The sequence below is a fragment of the Arachis ipaensis genome, chromosome B7, assembly GCF_059453495.1.
Source record: "Arachis ipaensis isolate K30076 ecotype BB chromosome B7, ASM5945349v1, whole genome shotgun sequence".
NCBI lineage: Eukaryota > Viridiplantae > Streptophyta > Magnoliopsida > Fabales > Fabaceae > Arachis > Arachis ipaensis.
Window position 1 is genome coordinate 29,402,989 of NC_142442.1, and position 24,180 is coordinate 29,427,168.

General features: G+C 38.6%; 1 protein-coding gene, 1 non-coding gene and 1 pseudogene across 2 annotated transcripts; all 3 read right to left on the minus strand.

Moving 5' to 3' along the window:
- Positions 1 to 5,078: 5,078 nt before the first annotated feature.
- On the minus strand, positions 5,079 to 5,981 carry LOC110262371 (uncharacterized). Its single transcript, XM_021107546.2, has 2 exons — positions 5,585 to 5,981; positions 5,079 to 5,480 (listed from the first exon to the last, which is right to left on the minus strand). The coding sequence occupies exons 1-2, from the start codon at positions 5,819 to 5,821 to the stop codon at positions 5,079 to 5,081; spliced, it is 639 nt and encodes a 212-aa protein (XP_020963205.2). The 5' UTR covers positions 5,822 to 5,981.
- A 105-nt stretch (positions 5,982 to 6,086) lies between these two features.
- Positions 6,087 to 7,510, minus strand: LOC107606963 (uncharacterized; annotated as a pseudogene).
- Positions 7,511 to 21,357: 13,847 nt separating this feature from the next.
- On the minus strand, positions 21,358 to 21,465 carry LOC148550699 (small nucleolar RNA R71). Its single transcript, XR_015893139.1, has one exon. It is a non-coding gene; the product is annotated as a small nucleolar RNA R71 (small nucleolar RNA).
- Positions 21,466 to 24,180: the final 2,715 nt, after the last annotated feature.

Genomic DNA, 24,180 nt, shown 5'->3' on the forward strand with positions numbered 1-24,180 from the left:
AGAGGCTGAAAAAGGACTGCAGATGCTGTTGGATTCTGACCTCCCTGCACTCAAAGTAAATTTTCTGGAGATACAGAAGCTCAATTGGCACGCTCTCAATTGCGTTGGAAAGTAGACATCCTGGGATTTTTAGTAATATATAATAGTCTATACTTTGCCCGAGATTTGATGGCCCAAACTGGCGTTCCAAGTCAGCATAAAAATTCTGGTGTCAAAACGCCAGAACTGGCATAAAAGCTGGAGTTAAACGCCCAAACTGGCACAAAAGCTGGCGTTTAACTCCAAGAAAAGTCTCTACATATGAACGCTTCAACGCTCAGCCCAAGCACACACCAAGTGGGCCCGGAAGAAGATTTCTGCATTAATTACTTATTTCTGTAAACCCTAGGCTACTGGTTCTCTATAAATAGGATCTTTTGCTATTGTATGTTCATCTTCGGATCATCTTGGTTCTTCTGGTTCCCCCTCTGGGGCCGAAGCCAATGAACACCATTATCACTTTTGTATTTTCAACGGTGGAGTTTCTACACCCCATAGATTAAGGTGTGGAGCTCTGCTGTTCCTCATGAATCAATGCAAAGTACTATTGTTTTACTATTCAATTCACGCTTATTCTTTTCTAAGATATTCATTCGTACTTGAACCTGATGGATGTGATGATCCGTGACACTCATCATCATCCTCCCTTATGAACGCGTGCCTGACAACCACCTCCGTTCTACCTTCGATTGAGTGCATATCTCTTGGGTTTCTAATCTAAGATTAGAACCTTCGTGGTATAAGCTAGAATTATTGGCGGTCATTCTTGAGATCCGGAAAGTCTAAACCTTGTCTGTGGTATTCCGAGTAGGATCTGGGAAGGGATGACCGTGACGAGCTTCAAACTCGCGAGTGTTGGGCGTAGTGACAGACGCAAAAGGATCAATGGATCCTATTCCAACATGATCGAGAACCGACAGATGATTAGCCGTGCGGTGACAACGCATTTGGCCATTTTCACTGAGAGGACGGGAGGTAGCCATTGACAACGGTGAAACCCAACATAAAGCTTGCCATGGAAAAGAGTATGAATGATTGGATGAAGGCAATAGGAAAGCAGACGTTCAGAAGGAACAAAGCATCTCCAAACGCTTATCTGAAATTCCTATCAATGAATTACATAAGTATCTCTATCTTATTTTATGTTTTATTCATCTTTTAATTATCAATTCTCCATAACCATTTGAATTCGCCTGACTGAGATTTACAAGATGACCATAGCTTGCTTCAAGCCGACAATCTTCATGGGATCGACCCTTACTCACGTAAGGTTTATTACTTGGACGACCCAGTGCACTTGCTGGTTAGTTGTGCGGAGTTGTGACAAAGAGTTGAGATTACAATTGTGCATACCAAGCTGTTGGCGCCATTGATGATCACAATTTTGTGCACCAAATTTATGGCGCCATTGCCGGGGTTTGTTCGAGTTTGGACAACTGACGGTTCATCTTGTTGCTCAGATTAGGTAATTTTATTTTATGTTTAAGCTTTTTATATTTTATTTTTCGAAAATTTCAAAAAAATAAAATAAAATAAAATATGTATTTCTATTCTGTTATTCAGAGTTTTTAAGAATGAATTCTAGAGTTTCATGATGATTTGTTGAAGTCTGGCTGGCTGTGAAGCCATGTCTAATCTTTTGGACCGCGGAGAAAACCTCATTCCTAACCCCAAGAGCAAACTACTACTACGTAGTCATGCCCTTCGGACTTAAGAACGCAGGGGATACATATTAAAGATTGATGAACAAAGTGTTCGCCAATCACATCGGAAAGCTGATGGAGGTTTATATAGACGACATACTAGTAAAGATACAAAGAGAGGAAACGTTGTTATCCGACCTCACTGAAGTGTTCAACACCATAAGAAAGCATGGGATGAGACTTAACCCCACAAAGTGTACCTTCGCAGTAGAAATTGGCAAACTCCTGGGCTTCATGCTCACTCAAAGGGGGATTGAAGCAAACTCGGATAAATTCCAGGCCATACTTAGCATGAAAAGCCCGACCTGTGTTAAGGAGGTCCAGCAGCTCAACGAAAGACTAGCGGTTCTGTCCAGATTCCTAGCTGGCTCGGCATTAAGATCTCTCCCTTTCTACGCAACACTAAGGAAAGGAAAGAGGTTCGAATGGACCCCAGAATGTGAAAAAGCCTTCCAAGACTTCAAGACATTCCTGGGGCGACCACCCATCCTAACCCGACCCAGGGAAGGTGAAGAACTAATCGTATACCTCACCATAGGAAGTCAGGCAATAGCTTCAGCATTAGTCAGAGAAGACGAAAATGGGCAACACCCCATCTACTTCATCAGTAAGGCTCTACAAGGGGCTGAACTAAACTATCAAAAGATAGAAAAGTTTGCCTACGCCCTTATACTCATTTCTCGATGACTCCGGCCATACTTTCAAGCTCACACTATCAGAGTATGGACCAATCAACCTATAAAAAGCATTATAAAGAAAACAAACTTAGCTGGAAGAATTCTACAATGGGCAGTCGAGTTGTTCGAGTTCGATCTCAAGTATGAAGCTCGAACAGCCATCAAGTCCCAATATCTGGCCGACTTCATTGCATAATACACCGATACCCCAGACGCCCCCGCTGGCTGGAACCTCTACGTTGACGGTTCATCAAACAAAGCTAGAAGTGGAGCCGGAGTAATCCTAGAAAGTAATCAAGGAACTCAACTTGAGCTCTCCTTAAAGTTTGAGTTTCCCGCCTCAAATAACCAAGCCAAGTACGAAGCCCTACTTGCAGGTTTGAAGCTGGCTAGGGAGGTCGGCGCTCAAAAGCTTACCATTTTCAGCGACTCACAGGTAGTCACCTTGTAAATAGAAGGGAGCTACCAGGCTAAGGATCCCACCATGAAGAAATACCTAGACAAGACCAAAGAACAACTCGGAAAATTTATGGGATATGAGATCCAACATATACCTCGGGAACAAAATCCCTGAGCCGATGCACTTTTGAAACTAGCCAGCACCAAACCTGGGGGCAACAATAGAAGCCTCATCCAAGAAACACTACAAAATCCATCAACCTCGGAAGAAAAAAAGGTCCTAAGCATATCAGACTAGGACCAAGGGTGGATGACTCCCATAGTCAGCTATCTCAGGTCTAAAACACTTCCCGCAGACAAAAAGGAGGCAAAAAGGCTAGTACGAGAAGCGCAGTACTACACCATAGTGCATGACATCCTATATAGGAGAGGAATCTGTACACCCCTCCTAAAATGCGTCCCGACCTCCGCTACGAGGGAAGTTCTTGAGGAAGTCCACAGTGGCATGTGCGGCAACCACCTCGGGGCGCGAGCTCTTTCCAAAAAAGTACTCCGAGCTGGTTTTTACTGGCCGACCTTGCAAAAGGAAGCAACAGAGTCCGTCAAAACATGCCCTCCATGTCAGAAGCACGCCAACTTTCACATCGCACCACCCGATGAACTCATTTGTGTCACTTCACCCTGGTCATTCGCAAAGTGGAGGCTCGACCTCCTCGGACCTTTCCCTCAGGGATCAGGGCAAGTCAAGTTCCTAATTGTAGGAATAGACTATTTTACAAAATGAATTGAGGCTGAACCTTTAGCCACTGCCACCGCCCAAAGAAGTCGGAAATTCTTGTACAGGAATATTGTCACAAGGTTTGGGTCCCATACTCCATTACCACTGACAATGGCACTCAGTTCACCGACACGGGCTTCAGAAATCTGGTAGCCGATTTAAAAATCAAGCACCAGTTCACCTCCGTAGAGCACCCATAAGCCAGTGGACAGGCGGAAGCCACCAACAAAGTCATACTGGCTGGGTTAAAACGGAGACTACAGGACGCCAAGGGAGCTTGGGCCGAATCACCATTCCTATGGGCATACCGGACAACACCACACTCAACCACCAGAGAATCACCATTCCAACTTGCTTATGGAATGGACACAATAATTCCCGTGGAAGTAGAAGAAGGATCCCCTAGAATGATCCTCTACAATGAAGACACCAACTTCCAAGCTCAAAGGAAAGAGGTCAATCTACTTCCAGAAGTCCGAGAAAGAGTTCGGATCAGAGAGGCAGCCCTAAAGTGTCGAATGGCTCTAAGGTATAATCAGAAGGTAATCCACCAAAGCTTTGCCACCAACGATCTCATCTTAATCCGAAATGATATCAGAGCAGTTCGGTCAGGAGAAAGGAAGCTAGCAGCTAACTAGAAAGGGCCATACCGAGTTACAAGGGTACTATGAAAAGGCTACTATAAGGTGTCCGACCTCGAAGGGCGAGAGCTACCAAGGTCATGGCATGCCTATAACCTAAGAAGGTAATATAGCTAGAAAATAGTAAAAGATCTTAGGTCAAGGTGCACTCTTTTTCCTAAAAAGGTTTTTTAATGAGGCGCCAGGCCGAGATCTAAAACACTGCCCGACCTAGAAGGGTAAGCACTCTCATGTACACACTTTTATTTATGTTTTTATCTCAGTATTATTTGAATGAAATTTATCAATTTTCTAAAAAGTTTTCTACCAAGACGCATTAATCTAAGCTCATAAAGCGCAAAATTTATCGCCCGATTAAAAGAGGTCGGCAAGGTGAAGTGATAGAAGCAAGATAATACAAGAAGTTATAAAAAGTAACCCAGAAAAAGTGACCTGACAAGGTCTAACTAAAAATAAATTAATAAAGCCCGATAGAGAAGTCGGACTCAAGGTAGTGAACTCGTAGTTTTTACCTCGACTCGTTAAGCTAACTCAAAATCGTAATTCGTTGAATCGTAAGACGGAACGTAAATATGACTCGTAAATTATAAAAATTTAGAAAATTTAACAGCAAAAACTAATTTTACAGAAAGTAAAATAAATCTCAAATAAACTAAATTATCCATAGAATTATAACTAATATATATATACCATAACAAGTCAAAAGTCACAATTCAACACAAATTCACAACTCACAAGTTCATACGACACTAAAATAAATTCAAGTAGCAAATAAACCAACCAAACTACTAGAATAAACAACTAATTAACTAAAATCTAAACAAGTTATTTAATAATCATTTTATTCTTCATCAGTCATAAAATCTTCACGAGTTTCACAAACTTCTGCATTACCATCTTCATCATTATCAGGAGCAGGAGGAAGAGGTCCTTGGAGAAGTTCTTCAAACTCATCATCATCAAGATAAGGAATTGTCAAAGGATCCTTAGAGGCACCAACAACTCTATTACCACTTGCTTCATCATTTAAATCAGGATCTGAAATTAGAGCATCTAAATCTTCTTCTTCTCCATCTTCGTCGGCAACAATCCACTGTTCATCAGCGTCCAACTCATCAAGACTATAGTCATAATCAAGACTTCTTCTAGTTTGTTTTTTCTTTGCTAATCTTGAGTTTGTCATCACAAACACAACATCATTCATGGTTTTATCTTTTAAACGGTTTCTCCTTTTTATATGAACCTTTCAAAAGTAGATAAAAAATATTAGTCAAACAACAAGATAGAATTGAAGAATTAACAACCAAATTTATAAAAGTAAAATGCAACTTATATTTAATTACTAACCATCTCAAAAGCGCTCCAATTATGTTCACATCCAGATGAACTACATGTCAAATTCAAGACACGAATTGCAAATTGTTGGAGCTCTGGATGCTGATCTCCATAAGAATCCCACCATTGAGCTGGAGTTTTAGTATAAATTGCATTTTGAGCTACTTTACTACCAAAAAATACTTTTCGAGTCTTAAAATCTTCAAGTTGAACATCCATCTTAGTGATTAAATCTGGATTTCCTGTCATCCTTTCTATATAAGCATAAAACTACTTCTTAAGCTCATAAGCAATTTTAAAACCAGAGCTATAATGAATTTGAGGATTCAAATAATAGCCTGCAGCATGCAATGGCCTATGAAGTTGGTTGCCCCATCTTGCATCAATAATATCCCAAATAGGTATATAACTAAAACATAAAAAAATTAATAAATTATTTACAAAATAAACAATATTTTCAGAATTGCATTAATTAAAAAAATAAAATAATTAAAAAATAAAATAATTAGACACTTTACTTTGTCTCAACTCCTTGAAATGCATCTCGTATTTTCTCCTTTGCACTTGTCATTTCTTCATAAATAAATCCCATTGCCGGCTTTTCTTCTGAATCCACCATACAAAGCACATGAAGAAGAGGGTAGACAGCCCTCAAGTAAATTACCACTTCTTTCCAAAACACCTTATCTAACACCACACTTGCAATTATCTTTCCATCTTTTGTCTTTGCAAATTTACTAGAAGTCCATTGATCAGAAAGAAACATTCTTATTAAGGAACCTTTGTTGTCATTGAAAATTTGAGACATCCCAAAGTAAGGTAAGAAGTTGCAAAACGGGTCATACCCGGTCTCACCAAATCTTTCCCCTTAGTGTGGATGTGTAGTAGTGCAATAAGAGCAGTTCTAGCATATATGTAAGTAGTAATCTTTCTACCTTTGTAAATTGTGTCCTTGTGAAGTGTTACTTTTTTTTCCAAGTCTTCTAACATTAAATCAATGCAATGTGCTGCACAAGGCGTCCAAAACAACTTGGATGACATTTTCTTCACCAACCTCTTCAACCACATCATCTATCATTTTAAAGATTTTATCAGCTGTCTTAGTAATATGAGAGGCATCAATAGATTTTAGAAAAACAGTCCCTTTAAGACTATTAACCAAAAAATTTAGGATGGTCCGTCTTCTCTTATCTGTCCAACCATCAGTCATTATTGTGCAACCAACCTGCTTCCAATATGCTCTATGTTCCTCTAGTGATTGTTGAACAAGCTCCACGTGTTTCTTCAAAAGAGGCACCCTTAATTCATGGTAGGATGGTGGCTTGAATCCTTGTCCATATCTTATAGCTTTCTCAAATATTCTACTGTATTCCTCGCTCCTTGAAACATTAAAGGGGATGCCATTGTTGTAGAAAAAAGCACCAATTTCTAAACATACTTCCTCTCTCGAATTCTTCTTAAATATATTGTTGATTGTTGTTTGAGTACTAATGCGTGTTTTCTTGAATATGTTGCCATCTAGTTCTTTTCCTTTTCTTTTTTCACCGGTAGTGTCAACTTCTTTAGTAGCTTTCCCTGGGCTTGCCCCATCCATGCTTGATTTTTTCATCAAATTCACTTACAACCCACTTACAACATCCCACATTTGCTTCTTAACTTTATCACTAACAGCTGTACACACCCCAACATCTTTTTGAGTTCCTGCTAAGTGGTGTTTCAATCTATAAACTCCTCCTGAAAAAACTTTATGACAGTATTACATTGTATTTTCTTTCCATCTTCTCCAATAGATATCCCGTGCTCCCATCCTACATCAGTTCTACTTCCAAAAGTATTCTTAGAAACTTTTCTTTTATTAGCGATTCCAGCTGTACTTCCTGACTGAGAAGCTGGAATGTTAGTCGGATTTTCACTTGCATTAGCTTGAGTCGATGCCATTCTTGTTCAGAAAAAAATAAAAACAATGAATATTCAATGAATCAATTCAATATCATAGAAAAAATTCAACAATTTAACAAAAATTATAGAATTGTGTTCAATTTCAAGTACAACCATCTAAGTTCAACAACAAAAATTTAACAATCCAATTTAAACAAAAAATACTAGCATAACAAAAATTCAAGAATTATATTCAATGACACAAGTCCACAACAACAATTCAGAGATATAAATAGTCATAAAATTATTGGGATAATATAGGTGACAAATAATGAAGACATTAAGATATAGATAGTTATAACATGCATGAAATAAATATTATTGCAATAAAATCATAAAGCTCAAATAATGAATGTACACATACAATTTAATTTTATATGTTATATAGATACATAGATAGATAGCCTTTTTCAATAAATATTATTGCATACAAACCCCACACCAATATAGTGTAGTAGTGCTTATTGCTGCACAACTATTAGTACTGTCATAGTTGCTTATGGTGAAGAATTGAAGATCAAACACATTACAATTCAGCAACTTGGTAATTGGTATAAGCAATTAATTAAAATGCATTAGTTGGAATGGAAGCACAATAATAACACAACAAGGCTTCTGAGTTGTGAAAAGTAATAAGGCCAGCTATCTTGTTCTTGTCAGGGTTTATTCAAGTGAGAACACCACCACATACATGCCTCAGATCTTGAGGTAAATCAACATAAGGCCAAAGGTTTAATCGTGCTAGAATTTTATAACTCAGCACTTATTTAATTATTGTTATAGTTTATTTTATCTGATAAAGAACAAATATTATATAAGCATCACTTGGATATCTAATTCAACCAATTGTAAAATATGTATGTGCTAATGGTTGATGAATTTAAAATCCTGAATCAAATCAAATTTAAAGATTTATCTATATGGTTAATTATTATACAACAGGCACATAATCTAATGTCCCTTATTTATACAAACATATATACACCAAAATAAGAGAGATAAGAAATTCAAAAGTACAGGACAGTAAACAAGATTAATTAATGGTTAACAAATCTTATCAAAAATAGGTTAATAGATTGAGTTGGTTGAGAGTTGAGATATGCAAAGTTCTTTGTCTTGTCCTCTATAATGCACTGAACCAATGCTGTGAAAGTTATGGTCCCTAACTAAATTTGTGACTCCTGACATTTCACTTACCTGATATTACTTTAAAGAGTAATGTCTTTAATTATGCAGAATTCTTTGGTGTGAAATTGGTAGCTATAAATTCCTTGAATTGAAAATGGACATTCCTATTATTGGTTGGTTGGTAGGTGATGTTTCCTATAATATAATATATGTCCATATAATTTTACAATCATGTAGCATGTAAGTCAGATTCCTAATGGCAGTTACTTTCTTTTCAATCTTTTTTAGGAAACACAAAAATTGGCCTAATTAGTCAAATTAGTTAGGTACATTGCTTGTACTTTTAACACAAATTAGGATGAAATTTTGCAATATATTGACATAGAACCACAGAAGTAGCGTTCAATTATCTTACTAGAGTGAGGAAGTGATATGCTTCTTCTATATATCATATTTGTTACATCTACCTTTTAGGAAAGCTTATAAGGTTTGCTAAAGAAGATTAATGGTTTCAGATAAAGGGATAATATATTGATGCAGACGCCGCCAATTACAGCTTCTTTTTCTTTGAATAGAGAAGTCCATGTTATTTACAGATTCTACTACAGTTTTTTCTGAATTTCTAATAAAGTCACTCAAGTCTCAAGGTAATTAAACTCATATATATAGAAGAGGAACACTTAGCTAGTTAGCTTAATTAAAGTGTCAAGAATCAAGATAATTATTATTCATAATTTGAGAACTACTATCTTAATACATTTTATGTTAAACATTATTGGGCATAATAAATTAAGACAGGATGCTCAGAGATTAAACTCAATCTTTAAGTTCATGATGGCTACCATGAATTGGTTAAAGCTCTTGAACAAATGTTTGACACTACCATACCTTGTAATCAACTCTATCCCTATGCCTCTATATCATTTACCTTTTTTTCCTAATTAAAATAAGATTGAAGAGGATAAAGATTAAAGAGGTCTTAACTCTTAACTTACCTGATGAACTAGCAGCAAGACCCAGAGATAGAGAGGAAGAGCTAGAGAGTCTCGCAAGTTGCAATCACAAAGTGATGCTCACGGCCTCACGCAGTCCAACCACCACCAGTTTGAGTCGATAACACCAGCAGAAAATCTCACGGCAAGTCGGCGATGCTCCAAATTGGGGTTTTCGGTCGTGCAAAATTTAAATTTCAGAGGAAAAGAGAGACAGAGTCAGAGATTGAGACTTCAGAGTTCAGAGAGGTGAAAATTTAAAATTTTGGCGATAGAGAATTGGAGATAAACTGTAAAAGTAAGGGAGATTAAGAGATTAGAGACTGTTACTCTGCTAGGGCTCCTCTTCCATGGTCTTCTATTGGGCTATTGGGTTGGGTTGGGCTGCAATCAGGGGCTCAAGGCCAAGAAAAAGAACTTCTTCAACCTGAAACGCAACCATGCAGCAGAAGCGACGATTTCGGTGACTCTGCGATCTTCAACGGTGATTTCACAGGGAGCAACCTAGTTCTGGACGAGAAGCAGAAGCGCAACGGAAAGATGAAGTAGAAGCATATAATCGTGCGTTTCCACGAGTTTACATGCGATTTTGACTACCTTGGTCGGACTAATGAAAGGATCACTGAAAAGGGACAAAAACATCTCACAAAGGCAAAAAAAAAGGTTAATAAACCAAGGCCCGAAATGTTCAGCAAAAAAGGTACAAGCCCAAAAAAGGATTTTACCTAAAGCAAGAGCATGACCTCGAAACGGAGCTAAAACGTCATCCAAACAAACTATAAAGAAAAGGTTCCCCATCGGGACACTACGTAAAAAGTTGTTGGAATACGACAAAAAAGCCCGGATAGCAAAGGCATACAGATCGACACCACAAGGAGGTGACCCAAAAAGACAAATAAGACCTCGAAAAAAGAGAATAAGTATAAGTCCAAAGGTCGAAAAGCCCAGCTAAAAGGGTACAAAACTCCTGAAAAGAGATACTACTCAGAAAGGATAATCCCAAAACAAGGCTAAGAAGGTCGTCCAAACAAACTAAGAGGGTTCTTTATACCCAAAGAAGTTGTTTGAAATTCGACTAAGAAGCCCAGACGACAAGTTGCAAAGACAATATAGCTGACTAAAGAAAGGAGGTAGCCATCGCAAGGGAAACCAAGGCAAACCCCACCTCAAGGAGTTTCAAACCAAGGATACCCAAAACACCTATATAAAGGTTGAAGAGCAACCTCCTCCAAACAAAGGTTGAAAAACAACCTCCAAATACAAAGCATAGCAACACAAGCAAAGTCAATGCATCATTCAACATAAATTAAAGCAGTAAAGACTCAAAGGCTGCCTAAACGGCAGCCCAAGAATTTAAAGTTTTTGTTGAAATAAAAGTTGCTAGGAAGCAACTAAGTGTCCAAGAGTCACCCACAGGAACTTACAAAAAACTAACAAGTTCAACAAAGTCCATAGGTCGGACTATACTAAATACATAATCAAAACAGAGATATAATAAGGAATCATAAAGGATCCAAAGTCACATCAATAGCAGCACCCTGAGGCGAAGGTGGGATCGTCGAGATAGGGACGGCTCCAACAACCCCGTCTGAACCAGTCAGGATCTCTAGGCCAGGCTCAGAAGGGACCACCTCAGTTGAAGGGGCTGTAGAAGCTGAAGTTGCAGAATCCTTGGCTGGAGGCACCAGGAGAGGACCTTCATCTTCATCATCTGGGGCAGGCACGATGTTGCCATCCTCCACCACATTATCCGACTGAACAAGGAGAGGTCGAGCTCGGGAGCAAGAACCCGGACTTGGGCTTTTAGATTTTAATACATCTCGGTCATACTACTCACCATATGACCTTGAAGCTCGGCATAATCGTCCTGAGCAGACTAAAGTCTCTCCCTAGTCTCCAGGAGCTCGCCATATGTGCGGGTATAACTCTCCTTGTACTTTTTAGCTGTCTCCTCGGCCAGATTTGCAGCCGCCTCTACTACAGTAGCTCGAGACTTCTCCTTCTCAAAATCAAACTCCAATTCAGTCACTTTGGCATCCAGATTGTCTTTTAAAGCCTTAATCCTATCATATTCAGACTTATCATCCTCCATAAAGGCTCTGGTAGCACGAACCGAAGACTCCCGGATAACTCGGGATAATATCGCACCAAGATTGGCCATTCGAATACTATTGCTCGTTATGAAATCAAGGTAGTGAAGGATCGAAACGTCATCCAGAGGGACTTTGCCATGAGGAGCAATCAATTCCATGGCAAAGGCCACACCATCAAATTTTTTGTCATCAAGGTTAAAAGTCCCAACAGTCTTTTGCTTCTTGGGAGGGGGACCAGCAGCAGTAGGAGAGAAGGCAGCACCAGAGGTCATCTGAGATGGGTTAGACGGAACTGTCCAAACTCTCGGGGTCGGGATAATCTTCCTTGGACCCTGAGACTCAGCCGACGACTTCTTCGGAGGTAGCTGTGCCGAAGACCCCTCCCCCAACGTCTTATTTGACAGATTTTGGGCAGCCACCGCCTTCTTGGCCTTCCGAAAAGACTTCATAGAGTCTGATGATTTAACCATCTCTGAAAAAAGAAGCCAGGAAAATAATTACACAGTCGGAAAAGGATAAATTCACAAACAATAGAAGAAAACTATTTGTAAAGAAAGAGGTCGAATGCTACCTAGCTCAGCACGAAGGAGGGAAGGATCTCCTAAAAATCTCTTCGTATCCAGATGAGGAGGTTCTCCCTAATGCTCCTCTAAAACACCCACAAAGGCCTGTTCTACCTCATCTAAACTTTCCCAAAAGTACTTAGGGGCTATGGGTTCTTTTTGCCACCATAAAGGAAAAGTAGGTTCATCATTTTCATCCAAAAAGAAAGGGCAAGCATTCTTAACAGCCCGGACTTTAAAATAGTAGTTTTTAAAGTCCCGAAAAGAGTCGTCAAACATCAAAAACACTTTCTTCCCCTGGGTAGCTCAGAAGGAAATCCAAGAAGCTTTCTTCTTGGCCACCCCAGGTTTTGTCAACATGAACAGGTAAAGAAAAAGGGATATTGTAGGTCGGACACCCAGCTCTTGGCACAATAACTGAAAAATCTTTATGAAAGCCCAAGAGTTCGGATGAAGCTGTGATCGGGCCACATTACAAGTCCACAGGAGTTCGGTTTCAAAGGCAGTAAAAGGAAGGCTAATACCTAGCTGGCTAAGGAAGTAGTCATAGGCATAGAAGAAAGGACGTTCTCCCCGAGCTGAGGGAGGGAAACTAACCCTTTCCTCAGGATTAGGCGACAATAGTTTGTAATTCTTCTCGTCCTCCCTATTAATACACACCCTATGGAACCTCCTAAGCCTCTCACAGTACTCCGGATCGGCCACAGTAACACACATCAGAACTATCAAATCTAAGCAATCGGCCATACCAGCAGAGACTTTGGTGGACATCTCGACAATATTCTTACGGGAAGACATATAGCAACTACACCTACAACAAGAAAACAAAAAAGGGGTCACTACCAAACAACTCGGATAGCAACAGAATAGGAAGAAATAACCAACAAACATCAGGTACGATAAACGAAAGGGAACCCCAGGTCTCACAAAGAGCAACGAATCAATACCAAAAGCCCAGGGGCACCCTTTAGAGGCAACAACAGAGCAGGATGCAGAAAAGGAAAACGACACAAAAGCCAGAACCTTAACCCTCTCAAATAAAAGAAAATACAAGGAGGCAAACAGAAACCTAGATACTAACATCTCTCCACATAAACAGCAAGATAAAAAATATTGTAACTATCAAGAAACAAAGGCACACAAGAGTCGCCAGGAAAGCTTCAAAATTTTTCAAAACTTTGTACATAAAGAGAGCATGCAAGAGTAAAGCGCAAAGGAGGGCGACAAATAAAACGCATAAAACAAAAAAGGTGTGAAGAAAAAGCACCAACCTGCGGAAGAAGATAAGCGAGCAAGCAGCAAGCCACGAACAAATCTTCACTAAAAGAAAATGGAAACTCCAAAAATCCAAGAAAGGAATGATTTTGGAATGCTGGGACAATCAAAGGACAAACGAAAGGAAGCCTCTCTTCACTGGGCAAATGAAACAAATGAAAGCAAGAAACTGAAAACCAAGGTCTAAGACTTTTCAATTTCAAAATAAAGCGAGGGAATGGAATGGCAAAATAGAATAAAAGCCCAATCAATAGGAATTAAAAGCGCGTGCGCATTCCCAAAGAGGAAACCTCCTCGAAGAACAAAACGCAGCAATAAAGAAGCAAACGCAAAAATGCTTCGCATTTTGGAATAACATTTAAAGACGCAAAACTCGCACAAGAGGGAGCAGACCGGACACAACCGAACAGATGCTTGAACACGACTTCCCTAAAGAGGTCGAAGCTCGGAAGCACAACCTCGGGGAAAGATCGAAGCTCAAGCAGGGGCACTGTTCATACCCTGGACTGAGCTATAAGGTCTGAGTTGCATGAAAACAAAGGATCGACCTCTTTAAAGGTTGGCCCATTACAACGAACTCTTCACAAAGAGCTCGGAAGATCACCGTAGAGGCCCAAGGAGGCCCAGAATGAAAGGACCACCGACTACTAGAAGGCGGTTGGCCAAAGATATGATCTTACTCACAAAAGATAAGATAAGATAACAAACTTATCTCAAAGGAAGATCGTCAAACACTACTATAAATACACTGGAGCACCCAGGTATAACACATACTCTAATTCTACAAAAAACTTGCTTAAAGCCCGTGCTAACTTAAGCATCAGAGTCTCTTGCAGGTACCACCACCCTCCGGTGACTAAGAATCAGCAGCACCTCAAGATCCGGCAAGTCGGACACAACTGCTCCGACCACACCAAAAAATCTCCCCCGAGATCGACCTTCAGTTTCAGGTAACCCCCCGGAACAATGTTCCTTTTATGTTCTTGTATTCTTTAAGTTTTTTAGTCTTGTTCTTAGTGTTCTTGTTAGTCTTTAAAGTGTTCTTAAGTCTTTTTTTGTGTTTTGATCTTAAAATTTTTAAGTTTGGTGTTCCTTTGTGTTACCCTCCAAAATTTTCGAAAATAAGGAGCATTAGATCTAAAAATTTTAAGTCTTGTGTCTTTTGTGTGTTTTTCTCTTTCATCATTAAATTCAAAAATAAAAAATATCTTTTCTATTTTTATTTTTTGCTTAATTTTTGAAAATTAACATTAAAAATTCATATTTCAATTTTAAATTTTTATCTTATCTTATCTTAGTTTTCAAAATTTTAAAAATCAAATCTTTTCAAAATTAAAAATCTTATCTTTTTCAAAATCTTATCTTTTTCAAATTTCAAAATTTTAAAAATCATATCTTTTTCAAAATCAAATTTCAAAATCTTATCTTTTCAAAATCTTTTTCAAATCTTTTTTGTTTCTTATCTTATCTTTTCTAACTTCAAATTTAAAATCAACTCTTTTCAAAACTTTTTGATTTCTTATCTTATGTTTTTCTAATTTCAAATTTCAATTTCAAATCTTCTCTTATTTTATCTCTTATCTTATTTTAAATTCAAATATTTTCTTAACCACTTCTCTCTCTTCTTTTTGAAAACTTCTTAACTAACTCTTCTCTCTTAATTTTCGAAAATTCCACTCCTCTTCTCTCTCTTCTATTTCCGAAAATCATTAACTAATTTTCAATTTCTTTTTAAATCAATTAACTTAATTTTCGAACTTAATTATTAAATAAAATAAAAACAAAAAAATATTTTAATTCTTATTTATCTTATTTATTTATACTTCTTCTCTTCTCACTTCTAATTATTCAAATTACTCCCCCTCTCTATTCTTCCTTCTCATCTTCCCTCTTCACTTTATTTCTCTCTTTTTTCTTCACATCTCACCAGAAGCTCTTTGGTCCAAGTGGCACAAAAAGCTTTCTTCTTTTCTTTCTTTTCCTTTCTTGTTTATGACCAGGAACAGGGATAAAGAACCCATCTTGACTCCTGATCCTGAACCTCAGAAGACTCTAAGGAGGCGTCTACATCAAGCTAGAGCACAACACTCTGGAAGATACCTTTCAGAAAGTTTTAACAAGAAAAAGGAGCTATGGCCGAACCTCAAGAGGAAGCCAGAAAGGTTCTTGGTGACTTCACCATGCCTACCTCTGACTTTTATGGCAGAAGCATCTCTGTACCTGCCATTGGAGCTAACAATTTTAAGCTTAAGCCTCAGTTAGTCTCTCTTCTGCAGTAGAACTACAAGTTTTATGGACTTCCATTGGAAGATCGACATAAGTTTTTAGCTGAATTCCTATAGATCTGTGATACTGTAAAGACTAATGGAGTAGATCTTGAAGTCTACAAGCTGATGCTCTTTCCCTTTGCTGTAAGAGACAGAGCTAAGATATGTTTAGATGCCCAACCAAGAGAGAGTCTTGACTCTTGGGAAAAACTGGTTAATGCTTTTCTGGCTAAGTTCTTTCCCCCTCAAAGGATGAACAAAATTAGAGTGAAAGTTCAAACCTTCAAACAAAGAGAAGGTGAATCCCTCTATGAAGCTTGGGAAAGATACAAGCAACTGATCAGGAGATGTCCTCCTGACATGCTCTCAGAATGGTCCATCATAGGCGTGTCCTATGATGGCTTGTCTGAGATATCCAAAATTTCATTGGATAGCTCTGCAGGTGGATCACTCCACTTGAAGAAAACACCTGCAGAAACTAGAGAACTCATTGAGATGGTTGCTAAAAACCAATTCATGTACACCTCTGAGAGAAATCCTGTAAACCATGGAATTTCTTAGAAGAAAGGAGTTCATGAAATTGAAACTCTGAATACCATATTGGCTCAGAATAAGATCTTGACTCAGCAAGTCAGTATGATCTCCCAGCATCTGACGGGAATGTAAGCTCCAACTGGCAATACTCAGGAAGCTTCTTCTGAAGAAGAAGCTTATGATCCTGATCAACCCACTATGGAGGAGGTGAATTACATGGAAAAATCCTATGGAAACACCTACAATCCTTCGTGGAGGAACCATCCTAACATTTCATGGAAGGATCAACAGAAACCTCAACAAGGTTTCAATAACAATCAAGGTGGAAGGAACCAGAATAGGGTCAACAACAGACCACCATTCCCATCTTCTCAAGGGAATATGGAAACCTCTAAGCAGAGCCTTTCTGACTTATTAACTCTGGTTTCCAACCACTCTAAGACCACTCATAGTTTCATGAATGAAACAAGGTCCTCCGTTAGAAACTTGGAGGTACAAGTTGGTCAACTGAGCAAGAGGATCCCTAAGACTCCTCCTGAAACTCTTCCAAGTAATACTGAGGTTAATCCTAGAGAAGAGTACAAGGCCATAACCATGGAGGTAGAGGCCGAATCTGAGGAGAATGGGGTGGCATTGAATGCCAGTGAAGGACATATCACTAGGCGTTCAACGCCCAATCTAGTAGCAAGCCTAGCACTGAACGCCAGTGAGGAACCCCTCAAAGGGCGTTCAACGCCCATCCTGGCAGCAGAGTTGGCGTTGAACGCCAGCCAGGGAGCACTGGCGGGCGTTCAACACCCACACACCCAGGCTTTCTGGTGCTGAACGCCAGTGAGGAACCCCTCAGTGGGCGTTCAACGCCCAACCATGCAGGCTTTCTGCCACTGAACGCCTGATGAGCGGAAAATTTATACGCTTTTTGGCATTGTTTTTAGTATGTTTTTAGTAGGATCTAGTTACTTTTAGGGATGTTTTCATTAGTTTTTATGTTAAATTAACATTTTTGGACTTTACTATGAGTTTGTATGTTTTTCTGTGATTTCAGGTATTTTCTGGCTGAAATTGAGGGACTTGAGCAAAAATCAGATTCAGAGGTTGAAGAAGGACTGCTGATGCTGTTGGATTCTGACCTCCCTGCACTCAAAGTGGATTTTCTGGAGCTACATAACTCAAAATGGCGCACTTCTAATTGCGTTAGAAAGTAGACATCCAGGGCTTTCCAGCAATATATAATAGTCCATACTTTGGCCGAGTTTAGACGACATAAATGGGCGTTAAACGCCAGTTCTACGCTGCAGTCTGGAGTTAAACGCCAGAAACACGTCACAAGCCAGAGTTAAACGCCAGAAATACGTTACAAACTGGCGTTCAACTCCAAGAATGACCTCTCCACGTGGAAACTTCAAGCTCAGCCTAAGCACACACCAAGTGGGCCCCGAAATTGGATTTATGCATCAATTACTTATCTCTGTAAACCCTAGTAACTAATTTAGTATAAATAGGACTTTTTACTATTGTATTAGACATCTTGGGACGTTTAGTTCTTAGATCATGGGGCTGGCCTCTCGGTCATGCCTGGACCTTCATCACTTATGTATTTTCAACGGTTGAGTTTCTACACTCCTAGATTAAGGTGTGGAGCTCTGCTGTTCCTCATGAATTAATGCAAAGTACTACTGTTTCTCTATTCAATTCAACTTATTCCGCTTCTAAGATATTCATTCGCACTTCAACATGAATGTGATGAACGTGACAATCATCATCATTCCCTATGAACGCGTGCCTGACAACCACTTCCGTTCTACCTTAGATTGAATGATTATCTCTTGGATCTCTTAATCAGAATCTTCGTGGTATAAGCTAGATTGATGGCAGCATTCATGAGAATCCGGAAAGTCTAAAACTTGTCTGTGGTATTCCGAGTAGGATTCAGGGATTGAATGACTGTGACGAACTTCAAACTCGCGAGTTCTGGGCATAGTGACAGACGCAAAAGGAGGGTGAATCCTATTCCAGTTTGATCGAGAACCTCAGATGATTAGCCGTGCTGTGATAGAGCATTTGGACCATTTTCACAAGAGGATAGGATGCAGCCATTGACCACGGTGATGCCTCCAGATGATTAGCCATGCAGTGACAGCGCATAAGACCATATTCCAGAGAGGATGAAAAGTAACCATTGATAATGGTGATGTCCTTACATAAAAGCCAGCCATGGAAAGGAGTAAGACTGACTGGATGAAGACAGCAGGAAAGCAGAGGTTCAGAGGAACGAACGCATCTCCATACATTTATCTGAAATTCTCACCAATGATATACATAAGTATTTCTATCTTTATTTTCTATCTATTTAATATTTATTTTCGAAAACTCCATAACTATTTTATATCCGCCTGACTGAGATTTACAAGTTGACCATAGCTTGCTTCATACCAACAATCTCCGTGGGATCGACCCTTACTCACGTAAGGTTTATTACTTGGACGACCCAGTGCACTTGCTGGTTAGTTGTATCGAAGTTGTGAATGAAAAACAATTTATTAAGACGTGCGTACAGAGTTTTTGACGCCGTTGCCTGAGATCACAATTTCGTGCACCAAGTTTTTGGCGCCGTTGCCGGGGATTGTTCGAGTTTGGACAACTGACGGTTCATCTTGTTGCTCAGATTAGGTAATTTTCTTTTTGTTTTATTTTCAAAAATTTTTCAAAAAAATCTTTCAAAAATTTTGCCTTTGTTTTCGAAAATTATTTCAGAATTTTTAAGAATGAATTCTAGAGTTTCATGAAAAATGTTGGAGCCTGGCTGGCTGTAAAGCCATGTCTAATTCTTTTGGATAGGGGCTTCCAACCATCAGCATAGAGGCAAGTTAATTTGATAAGTAATGAGCAGTATGTTTTGATGTTACATGCTAAAGCTTGGCTGGCTATTAAGCCATGCCTAACTCTCAGATTGGAGCTTTAGACTAAGAGTACAAAGATTCCTGGAATTCATTTTAAAAATTTTGGAATCCTTATTTTTCTTTTTCAAATTAATTTTCGAAAAATCCAAAAAAATCATAAAATTATAAAAATAAAAAAAATATTTTGTGTTTCTTGTTTGAGTCTTGAGTCAATTTCAAGTTTGGTGTCAATTGCATTTTTTCTAAAAAAAATTCTTTGCATTTTTTGAAAATTCATGCATTCATAGTGTTCTTCATGATCTTCAAGTTGTTCTTGATAAAACCTTCTTGATTGATCTTCATATTATATTGTTTTGTGTTGTATGGTGTTTTTCATATGCATTCTTGAAATCTTAGTGTCTAAGCATTAAAGATTTCTAAGTTTGGTGTCTTGCATGTTCTCTTTGCATTGAAAATTTTTCAAAAATATGTTCTTGATGTTCATCATGATCTTCAAAGTGTTCTTGGTGTTCATCTTGACATTCATAGCATTCTTGCATGCATTTCTTGCTTTGATCCATAACTTTCATGCATTGCATCATTTTTCATGTTTTTCTCTCTCATCATTAAAAATTCAAAAATAAAAAAAAATATCTTCCCCTTTTTCTCTCTTAAAATTTCGAAAATTAGATTTGACTTTTTTAAAAATTTTTAAAATCTAGTTGTTTTTATGAGTCAAATCAAATTTTCAATTTAAAAATCTTATCTTTTTCAAAATCTTTTTCAAAAATCAAATCTTTTTCATTTTTCTTATTTATTTTCGAAAATTATAAAAATATTTTTCAAAAATATTTTTCTTATCTTTACCACATAATTTTCGAAAATAACATCATCAATTAATGTTTTGATTCAAAAATTTCAAGTTTGTTACTTACTTGTTAAGAAAGAAAGATTCAAACTTTAAGTTCTAGAATCATATCTTGTGATTTCTTGTAAATCAAGTCATTAATTGTGATTTTAAAAATCAAATCTTTTTCAAAACTAATTTCAATCATATCTTTTCAAAAATATCTTTTTATCTTATCTTTTTCAAAATCATATCTTTTTCAAAAATTTGATTTTAAAATATCCTTTCTAACTTCTCATCTTCTTATCTTTTCAAAATTGATTTTCAAAATTGTTTCAACTAACTAACTAACTTTTTGTTTATTTCTTATCTTTTTTAAAACTACCTAACTAACCTTCTCTCTCTAATTTTCGAAAATATCTCCCTTTTTTTTCAAAAATTCTTTTTAATTAACTAATTGTTTCAAAATTCAATTTTAATTTATTTCTTCTTTTAATTTTCGAAAATCACTAACCATTTTTCAAAAATAATTTTCGAAAATCCTTCTCTCTCATCTCCTTCTGTTTATTTATTCATCTACTAACATCTCTCTCTCACTCACCAAAAATCCGAACTTTCTCTTTCTCTGAGTTTAGATTTTCTCTTCTTCTTTTCTTCTACTCACATAAGAGAACCTTTATACCTGGGCAAAAAAGATCCCTATTATTATTATTTCTCTGTTCCCTTCTTTTTCATATGAGTAGGAGCAAGGACAAGAATATTTTTGTTGAAGCAAATCCAGAACCTAAAAGGACTCTGAAGAGGAAACTAAGAGAAGCTAAATTACAACAATCCAGCAAGCACCTGTCAGGAATTTTCGAACAAGAAGAGGAGATGGCAGCCAAAAATAATAATAATGCAAGGAGGATGCTTGGTGACTTTACTGCACCTAATTCCAATTTACATGGAAGAAGCATCTCCATCCCCACCATTGGAGCAAACAATTTTGAGCTGAAACCTCAATTAGTTTCTCTAATGCAGCAGAACTGCAAGTTCCATGGACTTCCATCTGAAGATCCTTTTCAGTTCTTAACTGAATTTTTGCAGATCTGTGATACTGTTAAGACTAATGGAGTAGATCCTGAAGTCTACAGGCTCATGCTTTTCTCTTTTGCTGTAAGAGACAGAGCTAGAGTGTGGTTGGACTCTCAACCCAAAGATAGCCTGAACTCTTGGGATAAGCTGGTCACGGCTTTCTTAGCCAAGTTCTTTCCTCCTCAAAAGCTGAGCAAGCTTAGAGTGGATGTTCAAACCTTCAGACAGAAAGAAGGTGAATCCCTCTATGAAGCTTGGGAGAGATACAAGCAACTGACCAAAAAGTGTCCTTCTGACATGCTTTCAGAATGGACCATCTTGGATATATTCTATGATGGTTTATCTGAGCTATCAAAGATGTCATTGGATACTTCTGCAGGTGGATCCATTCTCCTAAAGAAAACACCTGCAGAAGCTCAAGAACTCATTGACATGGTTGCTAATAACCAGTTCATGTACACTTCTGAGAGGAATCCTGTGAGTAATGGGACGCCTCAGAAGAAGGGAGTTCTTGAAATTGATACTCTGAATGCCATATTGGCTCAGAATAAAATATTGACTCAGCAAGTCAATATGATTTCTCAGAGTCTGAATGGAATGCAAGCTGCATCCAACAGTACTCGAAAGGCGCCTTCTGAAGAAGAGGCCTATGATCCTGAAAACCCTGCAATAGCAGAGGTGAATTACATGGGTGAACCATATGGAAACACCTATAATCCCTCATGGAGAAATCACCCAAATCTCTCATGGAAGGATCAACAAAAGCCTCAACAAGGCTTTAATAATGGTGGAAGATATAGGTTTAACAATAGTAAACCTTTTCCATCATCCACTCAGCAACAGACAGGGAACTCTGAACAAAATACTTCTAATTTAGCAAACTTAGTCTCTGATCTATCTAAGGCTACTGTGAGTTTCATGAATGAAACAAGGTCCTCCATTAGAAATTTAGAAGCACAAGTGGGCCAGCTGAGTAAAAGGATCACTGAAATCCCTCCTAGTACTCTCCCAAGCAATACAGAAGAAAATCCAAAAGGAGAGTGCAAGGCCATTGACATAGTCAACACGGCTGAAACCACAAGAGAGGAAGGGGAGGACGTGAATCCCAGTGAGGAAGACCTCCTGGGACGTCCAGTGATCAATAAGGAGTTTCCTTCTGAGGAACCAAAGGAATCTGAGACTCATCTAGAGACCATAGAGATTCCATTAAACCTCCTTACGCCCTTCATGAGCTCTGATGAGTATTCTTCTTCTGAAGAGAATGAGGATGTTACTGAAGAGAAAGTTGCCAAGTTCCTTGGTGCAATCATGAAGCTGAATGCCAATTTATTTGGTAATAAGACTTGGGGAGATGAACCTCCCCTGTTCACCAATGAACTAAATGCATTGGATCAACTGAGATTGCCTCAGAAGAAAAAGGATCCTAAAAATTTCCTGATACCTTATACCATAGGCACCATGACCTTTGAGAAGGCTCTATGTGACCTGGGGTCAGGAATAAACATCATGCCACTCTCTGTAATGGAGAAACTGGAAATCTTTGAGGTACAAGCTGCTAAAATCTCATTAGAGATGGCAGACAATTCTAGAAAACAGGCTTATGGACAAGTAGAGGACATATTAGTAAAGGTTGAAGGCCTTTACATCCCTGCTTATTTCATAATCCTAGATACTGGGAAGGATGAGGATGAATCCATCATCCTTGGAAGACCCTTCCTAGCCACAGCAAGAGCTGTGATTGATGTTAACAGAGGTGAACTAGTCCTTCAATTGAATGAGGACTCCCTTGAGTTTAAAACTCAAGGACATCCTTCTATAAACATGGAAAAGAGGCACAGTAAGCTTCTCTCAAAACAGAGTCAACCAGAGCCCCCACAGTCAAACTCTAAGTTTGGTGTTGAACTCCCATATCCAAACTCTAAGTTTGGTGTTGGAGAGTCTCAACAATGCTCTGAACATCTGTGAGGCTCCATGAGAGCCCACTGTCAAGCTATTGATATTAAAGAAGCACTTGTTGGGAGGCAACCCAATTTTTATTCATCTAATTTTATTTTTATTGTTATTTCATGTTTTATTAGGTTCATGATCATGTGGAGTCACAAAATGAATATAAAAATTGAAAATGGCATCAAAAACAGCAAAAGAAAAATCACACCCTGGAGGAGGATCTTACTGGCGTTTAAACGCCAGTAAGGAGCATCTTTCTGGCATTCAACGCCAGAACAGAGCATGGATCTGGCGTTGAACGTCAGAAACAAGCAGCATCCTAGCGTCCAGACGCCAGAAATGCACAGTGAAGAAGAGCTGGCGCCGAACGCTAGAAACAAGCATCTGGCTGGCGTTCAACGCCAGAAATATGCTGCATCTGGGCGTTGAACGCCCAGAACAAGCATCAATTCGGCGTTTAAACGCCAGAATTACATGCAAAGGCATTTTACATGCCTAATGGGTGCATGGATGTAAATCCTTGATACCTCATGATCTGTGGACCCCACAGGATCCCTACCTACCTCCACTCACTCTCCTTCCTCTTCTCAATGCTCATCCTCTCTTCCCAATAAACACTCTTCCCCAAAACTCTTCACCAATCACCTCAATCCCTCTTCCCTATCACTACTTCACCACTCACATCCATCCACTCTTCCCCATAAACCTATCTCATAAACTCCACCTACCTTCAAAATTCAAAATCAATTTCCCACCCAATCCCACCCTATATGGCCGAAATTAACCCCCCTCCCCTCCCTATATAAAGCCCTCCATTCTTCCTCATTTTCACACAACACAACCCTCTCTTCTTGGCCGAATACACCTCTCCCTCCTTTCCTTCATATTTTCTTCTTCTTCTTCATCTATTCTTTCTTCTCTTGCTCGAGGGCGAGCAATATTCTAAGTTTGGTGTGGTAAAATCATAAGCTTTTTGTTTTTCCATTACCATTGATGGCACTCAAGACCGGAGAATCCTCTAGAAAAGGGAAAGGGAAGACAAAAGCTTCCACCTCCGAGTCATGGGAGATG

Bases quoted from the DNA above. Each gene is read 5' to 3' on its own strand.
- LOC110262371 (XM_021107546.2), bottom strand. From the start codon at position 5,821: ATGACAGGAAATCCAGATTTAATCACTAAGATGGATGTTCAACTTGAA. The intron at 5,481-5,584 runs GTTAGTAATTAA...TACTTTTGAAAG, and splicing joins ATTGGAGCGCTTTTGAGATG to GTTCATATAAAAAGGAGAAA.